Below are 14,524 nucleotides of genomic sequence, written 5' to 3'. Positions count from 1 at the left end.
TTACAGAAAAAGGGGGAGTACGACATCAATTGGAACGTGCTAGTGCTCATGTCTCACTCACCATAAAAACCCACGAGCTCGAGATCTTTTCATCACACACCAGCAAATACCTGATCGACGCACAAGCTCTGCAAGCATAAACGTAAATATTGTTATTTTACATTATCATTACATAGAAATATAGCATTGGAATGATCTTTTATTACAATGTTGACTAAAATATTGCTTCATAACGATCTACACGTTATTTAAAATGTTAAAAACTTTTATTGTTGCCTTAAATCTTTATTAAAATAACCCTGAAGTGAATTATATTATACTTTTTTGTTCACTTAAATGTATTACTGATGAAGAAAGTAGAGAAACGTGTTAGTTGAAATGACAGGGAATGAAATAAGGATGTTGTTTTTACAATTATGAAAAATAAGTTTTATTAATATAATTATCAAATAAAATATAATACTGTGTTTGTATGAAATATATGATGTGTAAATGCAGCTTTAACTTTGTGCATAACAAGCAGGTCAAATGTCTTTAATCAAGGAAATGCATGAAGCTGTTATAAACTAATGCAAGATTGTGTTTATTCACTGGTAGAATGTTTAAAATGTCAGAGTACAGGAATGTCTCTGAAACTGAGCTAACCCATAAAACCACATTTGAGCGATTTAGAGGGGGACGATCTTGAGCTGAGAGAGAAGCCTCTTATATTTGACTTCCACATTTACTTTGCAATTTACATTGCACAATAGGCTACTGATGCTCAACTGTCATCTCAACTCAGCAGACATCCGTTGTAGGAAATGAAATTGTTTGTGGTAGTTCTTTATGAAAACATAAAAGGTTTCATTCCTTCGCATTACTAAAAACAATTCTTTGTATTCTTTTTTTTCTCCACTCTAGAGACTTTTCCAAATACGGATTTGTGTTTATCCATATAAGTTTGGATTAGCTGCAAGAAGAGGAAGAACAGACGACCTCTGTCTCAGCGGCAATAACTGGCTTTCGCAACAAATAGCAGAATGGAGAAGATGAAAGACAGTAAGGTAGAGTCTTTTTTTTCTGTCAGTGCCATTATGTACAGAACAAGTTGTGATGTTTAGTTTTCTTCTTTATGATCAGAGGTGGACAGTAACAAAGTACATTTACTTGAGGACTGTACTTAAAGGGATAGTTCACTTTGAAATTAATTTTTGGTATGTTTTAGCTTACCTCAAGGGCATCCAAGATGTAGGTGTCTTTTTTTCCGCAGTAGTTTCAATTTTGATATTTTTAGGTCAAACCGTTCTTGTCTGTCAGTCATATAATGCAGGTCTATGGTCATTATCTCAAAACACAAGCACAGAGTCCAAATTAAAACAATTCCCCGTCGTCCAAATTAAACAATTCCCCATCGTAAGTACACATTGATGGCCTAAGACACGAAACGAGCGGTTTGTGTGAGAAAACGAACAGTTTTTATATCGTTTTTACCACTTATACGCAGCCATGTCGAAGTAATCTGATCTGACGTGTACGCAGACTGGTGCATAGATATATACACTAGATGTCGCCTTAAAGACATTCGTTCCAATGAACTGCCGTAGACAAGGCGACATCTAGTGTATATATCTATGCACCGGTCTGCGTACACGTCAGATCAGATTACTTCGACATGGCTGCGTATAAGTGGTAAAAACGATATAAATACTGTTCGTTTTCTCACACAAACCGCTCGTTTCGTGTCTTAAGCCATCAATGTGTACTTACGATGGGGAATTGTTTAATTTGGACGACGGGGAATTGTTTTAATTTGGACTCTGTGCTTGTGTTTTGAGATAATGACCATAGACCTGCATTATATGACTGACAGACAAGAACGGTTTGACCTAAAAATATCAAAATTGAAACTACTGCGGAAAAAAAGACACCTACATCTTGGATGCCCTTGAGGTAAGCTAAAACATACCAAAAATTAATTTCAAAGTGAACTATCCCTTTAAGTACACTTTTTGAGTATCTGTACTTTACTTGAGTATTATTTTTTCTGGAAACTTTTTACTTTAACTTCACTATACATTTGAAAGACAAATATCATACTTTTTACTCCACTACAATTCTGTCAAGGTCCTTGAGTAGAAAGTAACATCAGTCAGTGGATGGTTTTGGTTGCAGGGGTTGCATTTTGGTTGGAAATGAAAGTCGGGTTTACGTCAGAACCCTGCATCTGATTGACATCAGAACCCGACGTCAGATTGACGTTGGATATTGATTGAAAATAAAAGTAGGGTTAACGTCAGAACCCGACTGATGTTGGTTTCTGACGTCAACCCGATTTTCATTTTCAACCACAATACAACGTCTGTCCAATGTTGTAGATCAACGTCAATCTGACATTGGATTCTGACATAAACCTGATTTTCATTTTCAACGTTGGGTTTGGTTTTCTAAATGCAAATTTTGTCACTTTTTTGCACACTAGCTTATAGATAACAGTAAGGCTAACATATTCATACTAAAAGCCCAAAAACTTTAAATAGGGCAATATTTGAGGGAACAAAACACAGTTAATCTTTTACATAGAATATCACAAAAATATTAACAACTTGTTTTTTCAACATCTTCAGTGAAAGTGCACACAGTGAACGTTTCAATGGCAAGAACAAAAACAATCTGTGAATGTCCTATTACAGGCGGAAAGGTACAAAAAAGATGTGCAATCTAGCAAGTGCACACATGAACTATAAACAGTACTAAAATGGAAGTGGTGCCATAAGATCTCAGTAATTAATCACACACCACCATCTATTACCGCTAACGATTTCAGCAGCTTTCTGTCCATAATGGCGGACGCGCCTCCGCAGCGCCATCTACAGACTGTTACCCATAACACAACAGAGTTTCGCCTCTTGGGCTTCTATACTCTTTGAGTAGACCTACTGACATCTTTCCGCAGTTAAAACTACATTCCTTCATATGTTCATTCATGTTTAATTGATGCTATAAATTAACTAGAAGGAAGTTTTCCGAAGAGATGATCGGTTCACGAGCAGCTTTAACTGAGGCACCACAGCGATCTGTCAAGACATATTACAGAGCCACAAAACGGTATTGTCTAAATTTCTTTAAAAATGACAAAATTTTAACGTTGAGACTTTGTTTAATATCAAAAGTAACCTCTGTCTTGTCTGTCAGCGTGTTGTCAGTGTCCGCTCTGCTGCGCGATGTGTTTTTCACTGCGTACGAGATCATGGTTTGGCCAGAGTTTGGCGTGAGCGCGGTGTAGCTTGTCGGACATAGCAACAGTAACTAAAGGGGCCGGGTCTTTGTGAAGTTTTTTTTTTTTTTTTTTGCAAAGTTGTTGTTCTTTGACATTTAAACGAAGTCAGCTATTTCGTTGTATTTTAGCTAAAAAATGTGGTGGCAGGCACATTACTGGAGTAAAGAAAGCATCTGTGAAAGCAGCGCAGTTTGAGTGTTTCGGAACGTATATGTGATCGGAGAGAAAGATGAGGCCCTTCTCTGACTACTTTTGAATGTGTGAGTTAAGTAATAAACTGTTGGTGAGATGAGATGAGATGAGATAATGCAACGCTGACATAGGCTACATTACAATGACAGTTGCACAGATCCAACAGTTGGGAGTTGGGAACCGGTGAGAAAATGTCCGGTAGCCTACCCGGTAACTTTACCAGTAATAACAATATTAATTTAGTTCTGCTTAACGGTTCCTGAACGCTGTAACTAACAGCTGCCCAGCCATCAACACAGCCGCGTGTGATTTGTTTACGAGCTGGTCTATATCTGTATTCTAAGAGTTATTATTACTTGTATGGATCTCATCTCGTTAATAACTTGACAGCACTTAAATGTGTAGCAGCTATTCTTACAAGTTAAAGAACAAATGTTTGTGCAATTCTTTTTTTTTTTCACCTTTTATGAGGCCAAAAAAAAAAAAAACTGGCTGGTAAAAAGTCACAGTGGCTGGTGGTCAAAAAAGTTAACTTAAGCCCTGCATGCAACTAAGTCTAAACCAAACCTAAAAGTATAATTAGACTGTAACAAGGACACCTTCAAAAAAAGTGTAACCTACTGTTTCTTAACACACTTAAGTACGCTTTAAGTATTTTTAATTATTATGTTTAAATAATCTTTTGTCATGCTTTTAAAAAGTAAATTTATTATTTTAGTTTACAAAGCAGCACACTTTAACCATATTTCAAAGACAATAGAAGTACTTATGACATATAAAGATTCTTAAGTCCCTCTTAAGCGGGTCAGAAAAGCCCTCTTAAGTTATGCTTATTGAATTTAATATAAATTTTAACTATAATACATTTTCATCTAATTGCATCTTTGCAATATTGAAGTATATTCTTATTTCCTTAAATATTCTTTTTCAAAATATGCTTTAAGTGTACTTCTTTTTCACAAGAGATTGCATGCAGAAACTATGGTCTTTTATGTAATACAGTATTAACATCATCTGCTTATTTTATGGAAATTTTGTAGTTCCTAAGCTACTATGTGTTTAGGCTACTATTTTTCATAATGAGTCATAGTTTGTAGTATAGATACCTCAATTCTAACCATGGTAACGGGGAGCCACCCATGAGGTTACTACATATTCACAGACACATTAAACTGTGCTTAGCAAGAACTGTAGTAAATGTTCAGGGGATGTGAATGTGCATGGGTTTGAAATGTTGTAATGTGTTTTTATTGTAGATTTACTGTAGCTTGTTTTAATTGCCAGAAGCCTATGATTTATATACTGATTGTGTAATGTTTGTGTGTCACTAATGTGTTGCACTAGCAGGTTTAACTAGGCATTCTTTGATATGTCTGTTCAGGCTATTAGAGTGCAAATAATTTGATTCATCACCTAAATAAATATATGTCGTAGCTGTTGTGAGAAATTTTTTGGCCTGCTTTTTCTTTGGAGGCTGTTTGGACCAAATCCCAACTGACTCTGATCCTAGTTCTAATTAAGTGGATCCATCCTGGAATATTTGAGACAATATCGGATCAATTTCTTAGTTGGAATAACCGACAGGATTGCAGCATGTGAATTAAGAAACCGAGATGTGCAAAGCAGAACAATGAGGAGAAATGACTGTTCAGAGCACGGTTTAGATGGCATGTTCAAACTTGAGCAAAATATGAACAACATTCTGACCGGTTCTTACTTGTTTCAGACAGACAGAATGGAAATTCCTAATCCAAGTGTGCAATTTTACATACTGCAGGTTATTACAAATCTATTAAGTGAGTCACTGAATGTGTTGATTTAATAAATAAGTACCGGTATGTGTAATTAAGTTAAGGGAGACTGGGGTGCATGGTGGGATGTGGGGGTGCAAATGTGATCTGGTCTATCCTGATCAATAGAGATGAAAGATGCAGTGATGTCGTTATGAATTTCGAATTCATACAGATGGCTCTGGCTCCTCACAGATCACATGATGACACCCATATTCTTGTTCACTCCTCCAGAAGTCAGCCGCTGTTTGTTGTGTGTGTGTGTGTGTGTGTGTGTGTGTGTGTGTGTGTGTGTGTGTGTGTGTGTGTGTGTGTGTGTGTGTGTGTACAGTGTGTGCATGTTTGGGTCTGTTTAAGTCTGTATCATAAAATCAGACTGGTTTGCACATGCAGAAGTTCCTGTGCTGAGGTTTTTTGTAACAGACAAAAATATTGCATGCAGTAGTGAGAAAGTTAATCATTCCACTACAGATTACCATTTACTTCATGGAAAGCATCATTACAAATTACTTTACTCTAAAAGGCCCTACAAACCTATACAAATACAAATGTCACCCAATACACCCTATAGAACAGGCCATCAGATTATTGTTCTTTCTGACCCATTATTTGCTGCTGTACATAAGTAACACAGCTCACAATTTGCTTAGGTTGCTATTTCTACTTTTAATTTGACGCAAGAGGGAGGAACAGAAATCAAGCTATAGAGTTTGAGAACCACGATTAGGAGAAAAATGACACATAAGGACATATCCCAGTTATTATGTGAACTGATTTATGCAACTTTGGTTATTCCGCTTTCATACATACTCTGGGAAATTACTGAAATTACTATTGTGTAATATGTGGTTATCAGGATTTGTGTGCCATTCAGAATTTGAGAATGATTTTTAGATTCCTTCCTCTCGAATTGAGGTAGCAAACAGGATGCAGAATCACATTTTGAATTCGTTTTTTAGACAAACAGGATATTGAAGTAGTGTGTGACTATTGAGTGACGCCAGAGTGTGATTTAAAACTAAAGCCAAAAAAGTGAGAAAGACCCTTCAATCTTTTTTGGTTAGGTTCAGTTACCCTTTAAAGCAGGAGTTTTTATAATAAACCCCTTTGCAAGGGACCCCTTTCAAAGCTATAAAGGCAGCTATATTTTCAGTCACGTATGAAGATACATTTGAACTGAGAAAACTTTGGTCTTGTTTCACAGACAGGGCTTAGACTAAGCCAGGAGTAGGACTAAAGTTCATAAAAGCTTTTATAAGAAAAAAAACATTACTGGTGTGCATCTTGTGACAAAACAATGGCACTGTCGGTGCCAATGGCCTCGTGGTCAGTGCGCCGACATGTAGCGCCTTTGCGCTCGGGCGGCCGGAGTTCGAGTTCCGGCTCGTGGATATTTTAGGATATGTCAGTGCAAGTTGCTTTCAGTAAAAACCGCTCAAACATGCATTTTAGTCTGTGTCATGAAAAAACAGAAGGAGGCTATCTAAACAATTGAATAATTTATTGATAATGTTTACTGTGTTTTTGGCTGCAGAGATTAAGTAGTGGATGCGCCTAGCTGCCTATATGGACGTTTCATACGGATTATTAGCCTACATAATCTGAGAATATTTATTTTCCAGTTTAATTGGTTCATTTAAATTAAAAGATAGATATCTCAAGCTTTCTATAGATATATTTCTCATGTCTGTGAGGCAAGTATACACTGAATTTTGGTTCGTTTTGTGACTTGACCAAGACGTCAGAAAGCGCATCCTAATTGTTTTCATTATTTTACTAAAGCACAACGTTTTGTTGTTATTGTGAGTTTACAGAAATAAAAGTAGACCCTTTAAAGTTTGCATTATTAAAAAATGACGTGATGGCGCCGGCGCCTGTATGTCATGCAGTAAGCGGCTCTCCACACAAACACTTATGTGTCTAATAATAGTGCACATTTATCTAGGTTTACATTAAAGCGAGTGGACTGATTAAGTTGCTACTACATGTTTCAAGTGATAAGCCATGTTATGTATATGTAGCCTACACAGATATATAGTGAGAATAAACAAAAGAAACAGGTTGTCAATACAATCAAATAATTAATCTCATGGTTTCCAATCGGTCTTTAGAAAGCAGAATAAAACAGTAATAATGTTACATTTTGTATATATTATATATTTAATATATTCAATAATTTATTATTATTATTTATATTATTATATTTTCTCTGAGCCCTTTTCTGAACATTGAAGAGAAACAAAACAGTCGACTAAATGAAAAATTATAATGCTAAAAAAAAAAAACCTGTGCTGCAGAACTATTTCACATAACCGAGAAAGTGCAAGAAATTGAGAAAGAAGAAATAGGACAGGTTTTGTGCACATTTTGAGACTTTGTTGGGTCACAGTTACTTCTTTCATCTTTACTCATGTCATTTTCTGCATGTCACAGTATTCCTTCTTTTTGTTTAGGGGAAGCAGGTGACATGCTACCTGGTGCTCTGCGTGTCCACGGCCGTCATCGGCTCGCTGCAGTTCGGCTTCAACACAGGAGTCATCAACGCACCCGATGAGGTAAATGTTTCATTAAATGAGTAGCATTTTAGACTTCAAAAAACAACGCTTCATCACTTACTTCTGTCTGTCTCTCTGTTGATGATCAGAAAGTGAAGAACTTCATCAGAAACGTGACTCTGGTGCGCACTGGAGAGCCCATGGATGAATCCACACTTACAACAGTGTGGAGTGTCGCAGTTTCCATCTTCAATGCTGGCGGCATGATCGGATCTCTTAGTGTTGGCGCTCTGGTTGACAAGCTTGGGAGGTGAGAAAAAAGTGACCAAATTCAAAATCACACAATTTATTTGGACATAAAACAAATATAAAAGATCTTCTTGTTTCATCTCCAAAATTCTCTTTACAGGCGGAAATCAATGCTGCTGTCCAACATCCTGGCTCTGATTGGTGGAGGCCTGATGGGTTTATCCAGCATTTTCACCTCCCATGAGTTGTTGATATTGGGCCGTCTGGTGATTGGTGTGTTCTGTGGTATGTGTACAGGACTGACACCCATGTATGTGGGTGAAATTTCTCCAACAGCACTGCGAGGGGCTTTTGGCACCCTTCACCAGCTCGGGGTGGTCATCGGCATCCTGGTTGCACAGGTTAGATTTTCCTATGGGAGAATGTAAATATTAAAGGGATCACTTAAAAATGAAGATTAAACTAACCCAAACCTCATTCAAAACCCATGTGATTTTCTTTTTTGCTTGCAATTATAATAACACCAAAGCTTCCAAGCTGAAAAAAGATTCAAAAGCACCATAAAAGTATAGTAACATTGGTCTGTACAACTTGTGTGCTAGTATAGTCCTCTGAAGTCATATGATAGCCTCGTGCAACGGACAGGTAGAAATTGAAGACATTATTCCATAAAAATCTTGACATCTCCTCGGCACATTCAGTAGTGATGTCAGATTTGTAAAGAACTGATTCTTTTGAGTTCATTCACATCACAAAACTGGTCTGAATGATTTGTTCATGAATTGAATTGGTTCGGTTCACAAGTTCACTGACTCATTCACTAATTTCAGTTAATGATAACAAATTACTATCCTTTTTCTCATAAAATGATATTGTATGGCTTTTTTATGATGGTTTGGGTTCTTTTTGAAACTTGAAAACTTCAGTCCATATTATTTGTATTTGATGGAAGGTTTTCAGAATTTATCCTTTTATATTCTACAGAAGAAAGGAAGTCGTCTGATTTTTGAACATACACTTAAAAAGTCAAATGCAAATAGTTATAAATGGGTCTTCTTTGTGGATTTTATGGTAGATCTTAGGTCTGGAGCAATTGCTGGGGTCTCAGTCTTTGTGGCCGTTGCTGCTGGCTCTGACGACGCTGCCTGCAGTGGTACAGAGTGTTATGCTGATCTTCTGCCCAGAGAGCCCTCGATACCTGCTGATCAGTCTCAACCAAGAGGATGAGGCACGCCAAGGTGAGACTGCTCAGGACAAAAAAAAAGTCTTTAGAAGCATCACGTTTGGATCTAGAAAGAGCAGAAGACATGCGCAACACACCATTTAGCATTACCTGAGCAACTGAAGTGTATTTACTCTTCCACACTGACTATGTTGATCTTTCTCTCTTCTGCCCTCAGTGCTGACACATCTTCGTGGGCATTCAGATGTGGAGGATGACATTCGTGAGATGAAGGAAGAGGCCATGAAGATGTCCATGGAGAAGAAGGTTTCTATTCCGGAGTTGTTCCGTAACTCCGCCTACAGACAGCCCATTATTATCGCCATAATCCTGCAGCTGTCCCAGCAACTGTCCGGCATCAACGCTGTGAGTCTCCACACTTCCCCCCCACCAATTACATAAAAAGTTTACATAATGATCTTTGATTAGCACATCCTGTTAAACATTTTAAGCATAAACCTAAAAACTTTAGTTCTTACAACAAGAGAAACAATTTGCCAATGAGAAGAAAAATAAAGTTAACATTCTCTATAACAAGTCATACGCAAATGTATCTTCTTTTAATAATGTTCAGATATTTATATTACTTGAAAACGAGACAGAAATACTGATTAATGAATGTTTGTTTGCAGTGTTTGTCACTGTCTATTTGTAAGGATTCCTTCCATATTTTCCCCTTGTCAACTCCCAGTATTGACATGAACTGTTTCTGTACATTTTCCAGGTCATTTATTACTCAACAGAGATCTTCAGAAAAGCAGGTATCACTGGGCCAGTCTTTGCCACCATTGGAATGGGTGCAGTCAACACCATCTTCACTGTCATCTCTGTGAGTTTACACAGCTGAGCTAATATACTCACATAAACAAACATTTGAAAAGAACTGTACTGTAGGTAAACAGTTGTCAAATTCATTTCACCACCCTTGAATTTGCAATGTCATGCACTAATATCCATTCAAATACTTTTGTGAGGGTGTACTAAAGAACAGTGTTGATGTTCCCATTGCTTTTCTCAACAGCTCTTCCTGGTGGAGAGGGCAGGGAGAAGAACACTTCATATGATCGGACTGGCTGGAATGACCGTCTGTGTTCTGCTCATGACTATTTCTCTTAAACTTGCGGTGAGTTTTGATATACAATATATAATTAAATATATATGATAATTAAATGGGCCTATATGATAAACTACTGATCTTCAGAAGTGTTTGGGATGGATTTACCAAGGGATTCATTCAATTAAATATTAGAGAATAGAGACAGAACATTTTTATTCATTTTTAAATTCATTCTCTTTTCTGATCTATAGAAGCCTGAAGATGTTATACTTCAGAATGGCACTGCTATCTACGAATCTGCATCTGAAGGGGTCAGTGTGTGATCTTACTAATGAACGCCAACTTATATTTATGTGAGATTTCATTCACTGAAGTGTATCATTGCTCTTTTTTTCTCTCTACAAATGATTCAATTTCCGGCTAGCAGGGAATTCCAGCAATCAGCATTGTGGCCATTCTGGCAGTTTTTGGATTTGTGGCCAGTTTTGAGATGGGACCAGGACCGATCCCATGGTTCATCGTGGCAGAGTTATTTTCTCAGGGTCCACGTCCGGCAGCCATTGCTGTGGCGGGATGCTGCAACTGGACCGCCAGCTTAATTGTCGGACTGTCTTTCCTACCACTATTGGTGAGAACCTTGTCACAGAATTCAGCAGTATCACATTTTTCATGGACACAAGAGCTAAATACATTATTATGACCTTGCTTCCTTTCCAGAAACTGTGCGGCCCGTATGTGTTTATCATATTCCTCATCCTCCTCATCATCTTCTTCGTGTTTACCTACTTCCGGGTTCCCGAGACCAAAGGCCGGACGTTTGAGGACATTTCCAGTGGATTTTCCAATGCCGCAGGCTCCAATGCTGTCAACTACACGTCTCCAGAGGGTGCCATTTCTCTGCCAGTGTCCCCGTCATCAGAGAAGTTTCAGATGACTGAGCTGGCTGGACAGGAGAAAAGTGGAACAAACCTATAGAGAAAACCCATAATCTACACAAGACTGACACCCTAAATTGAGTCCTACAGTGGACAATAGAGAACAGATGCAGCTAAATAATGGGCATTATTACAAAGGAAATAGCTAGGATGGTACTGAAAGTCTTTTTATAATTGGCAATTATAAAGTCATTATGAGCAAATAAGTGTTACATGTGGTTGCAGCCGCCTTTTGATAAATGTAATGTTTAGTCAGATATAGAGTTAAGTAGCATTTTTAAGACAACTTATGTGTGAGCACTAAGCACTTGTCCATAATCATGTGGAATTTTAAACTTATTACTATGACTTATATTTAAATAGTTATTTAACTAATTTCTCATATTGCCCAAAGACTTAAATCAGACTGAATTTACGCACTAATCAGATTCACTGATGGCCTTTTAATACTTGTGCTGTTGTGCTGTTATGGCTACTATTCAGTTCAAGAGCATCTGGTCTTTTGTGCAAAGGAGTTCACATGTTCAGTGTCAACATTTTGATTAGTGACCTACAGACAGAATCTAAAATAGAATCATCAGTGTTTAAATGGTGTTATTCATCCCTGAAGTATTTTTCATGACGGTTGTCACTAGGCCTGACTGAATGAACACTACTGACACAAGATCATATGAAAGTTAATCATGACAAGCCAGAAATCACAAGAACACATTTACTGTTTAACATGGACTGATGTGCATCTCATACTTTCAGTTTTTAGTCCCCTTTTGTGGGGTAGTTAAGATTGTTTACTGTAAGTATTGCTCAGCTGTGTAAATATATATTTTGTATATTTTTTTGGGTTTGTTTACATTTATTACTGCATTTTTTTTGCACTCTGACTGCATGATTGAGATGTCTGGGATTTTTATCAATATGTACCAAAGTTGTTGTTGTTGTTGTTTGTGTGTGTGTGTGTGTGTGTGAGTGTGTTTTATATTTATATATTTTATAGTATTTATAGCTTATTAAATATAATTAATTGTATTACCAAAATGTGATGTTTTTACATTGTTTTACCTTTGCTTAAATATGAGTATTTTTAATACACTGAGCACTTGGAAACATATTTTGTGAGATTGACCAGATCATTCCCACATGATTTGATTTTACTTGCATTTGTGACTGTTTGCATCACACGACCTCTGTACATATTTTTTGAGATAGGCTAACTGTCATGTGTCACAACATGCATCCTTGTCATGAGACATTGTATCATCCAGAAAAGTCAAATAATAATGAAATTTCTTTATTTGTAAGTCAATCATGAGATAGTTTACTGTAATCTAATAATAGCGTCTGATTTATTTTTAAGAGAGACTATTCAAATGTGTTTTAGTAGGCTATGTAAAAGCTTTGTTCAAAATTAACAAAATATAAATAAATCATTCAAGTTAATAAATCATCAATCCTTTTTTTCTTTCTTTTATAAATCATTCATTCTTTTTTCCAAAACATGTTTTTGTCTTACCCAAATTCATTAAGTGAGGTGACGTGAAGGCCAAGTATGGAATTTGTCCTCTGCATTTAACCCATCCAAGTTAGTGCAGCAGCGGGCAGCCATTCACCTCGGCGCCCGGGGAGCAAATACACCTGAACAAGGTTTGAGCCAAACTATGCAGGACAGTGGCCCTCCAGGGCTGGATTTGAGGAACTATGGTGTGGGACTGGCAGTGGCATGGGTTAGTTGTCACAACGAGCAAGAAAGGTTGACATATAAATCTCAAAACTTAGGGGAATCACAGGTTAAAAAAACGCCGAACAGAGGAGAGTCTGCTGGCAAAAATAGAATGACAGAGCTCGTAATAAAACGAGCATCAACATTGGCTTGGCTTGTTGGAGATGGCGAGAACTGAGGGATTTGAAATGTTGAAAAAGCGACGCGGAGATGTCGTTTTTATTACTCAAAATGTGAGTAGCCTAAGTTAATTATTTTATTGAACAGATTTAATTTCATATGTTGCTCTCGAACAGTGTTGTGAAGAAATCTCATGGTTGTAGCAGGGTTCTCAAGTCTCACGCATTGGCCGTGAGACACACGCAATTCAACCAGTTCACACGCTACACCGTGTATTTCTCACGCTGAAAAGGCAATGCCAACCAAATTGTCCTGCAAGCTTTATATATAACGTTGTATAAGAGGCGCAGGCACAAAGTGAAGTTTCCTGCCGCTAGCACGTATCTCGGCCAGATTGCGTTCGTTACTAGGCAACATAGTTGCGATTGCGAACACACGGAAGTTGACGGAACATTCTCGGCCACCGTACGTTCGTTACTAGGTAACCAACAACATCGCGCGAACACACGTCATGATGGAGAAGGTAAGTTGGAAGTAAGCTCGTCTAACATTTTTAGGCTAGAACATTCAATTGATTGTATTTGTATGTATTTCTTCATTTTATAATAAAAATAAATAAAATAAATAGTATTAATAGTCTTTCTTGTTACATTAAGACTACATGTTATTAGGGCTCCTCTCCTAACCGCATGTGATCTCACTCCAAGCTTTTGATAAAACTTGAGATATTATTTTCAAGGAAGTAACGTTACATATCTATGGGTATAGCTTCAGGGTATGGGTACGTCTTCAGCTGAAACAAGTATCTAGTAGTGAATGTTTTTATGAGCAGCTGCAGTACCATATCCATCCGCAGTCATAAGCCCCTTTCATACAGCGCCATGATGAAATTGCCAGAACACCTTCTGTGTGAACGCAAGCACGACCCGGGATTGAGCCAGTGAAACCTGAGTGAAACGGTATGTAATGCGCAAGTTTATGATCGAATCAGAGAGAAAAAATGCACAAGCGTTGTTTCTCTAGAGAGAAATCGCAGCTCATAAGCAAACTTAAGACGCTGCTGAGACAAGTCACATCGATGTCACGTGTCTTTACAGGATTTTTACGGGTTGTGTGATTCCGGAAAATCACTGGCAGTGTGAATGAACCAAAATCAAAAGAACCCGGGTCAAATCCCGTGTCACTTTATCCGTGTATTTTCTGGAATCTCTGTGTGAAAAGGGCTATACAGAGCCGAAGCACAACCAAAACAATGTTCTTCCTCAAAATGTATGCAGTTTTTAACCGCTAGAGGGCCAAGTTACATAAGCCCCTTTCACACAGCGCTTTGAACCCGGGAAATTGACGGCAAATTGCCAGAGCGCCTTCTGTGTGAACGCAAACTCGACCCGGGATTTATGCCGGGATCGATGCCGGGTCGGGACCTAGTAACATTGCCGTGTTCAGTCCCGGAACGCGCGCTGTGTGAACAAAAGCCGTAATAATGCC

The 14,524-nt window shown here is 37.8% G+C and overlaps 2 protein-coding genes and 1 long non-coding RNA gene across 6 annotated transcripts in view; all 3 read left to right on the top strand.

Moving 5' to 3' along the window:
- On the top strand, window positions 1-12,643 carry slc2a3b (solute carrier family 2 member 3b). The gene is made up of 12 exons (XM_082151020.1): window positions 1-142; window positions 904-1,046; window positions 7,695-7,796; window positions 7,886-8,046; window positions 8,146-8,386; window positions 9,061-9,223; window positions 9,386-9,573; window positions 9,932-10,036; window positions 10,229-10,330; window positions 10,516-10,575; window positions 10,692-10,892; window positions 10,982-12,643. The coding sequence occupies exons 2-12, from the start codon at window positions 1,023-1,025 to the stop codon at window positions 11,237-11,239; spliced, it is 1,605 nt and encodes a 534-aa protein (XP_082007146.1). The 5' UTR covers window positions 1-142; window positions 904-1,022; the 3' UTR covers window positions 11,240-12,643.
- LOC309484680 lies at window positions 2,553-7,488 on the top strand. Its single transcript, XR_014200936.1, has 2 exons — window positions 2,553-5,512; window positions 5,573-7,488. It is a non-coding gene; the product is annotated as an uncharacterized lncRNA (long non-coding RNA).
- Window positions 12,644-12,710: 67 nt separating the features above from the next.
- ephb6 (eph receptor B6) overlaps window positions 12,711-14,524 on the top strand; it is a 56,210-nt gene continuing 54,396 nt past the window's right edge. The window contains exon 1 of one of the 4 annotated variants that reach the window (XM_082151013.1): window positions 12,711-12,920. In XM_082151013.1, coding sequence (XP_082007139.1) covers window positions 12,855-12,920 — 66 coding nt within the window. In that variant the 5' untranslated portion in view covers window positions 12,711-12,854. Of the gene's footprint in view, window positions 13,150-14,524 lie in introns of all 4 variants that reach the window. The other 3 variants (XM_082151012.1, XM_082151015.1, XM_082151016.1) reach the window with 3 other exon arrangements.

This window comes from Leuciscus leuciscus (genome assembly GCF_965113295.1).
Source record: "Leuciscus leuciscus genome assembly, chromosome: 20".
Lineage (NCBI taxonomy): Eukaryota > Metazoa > Chordata > Actinopteri > Cypriniformes > Leuciscidae > Leuciscus > Leuciscus leuciscus.
Note: the sequence above shows the minus strand (reverse complement) of the source record. Positions and strands in the feature narration are given on the sequence as shown.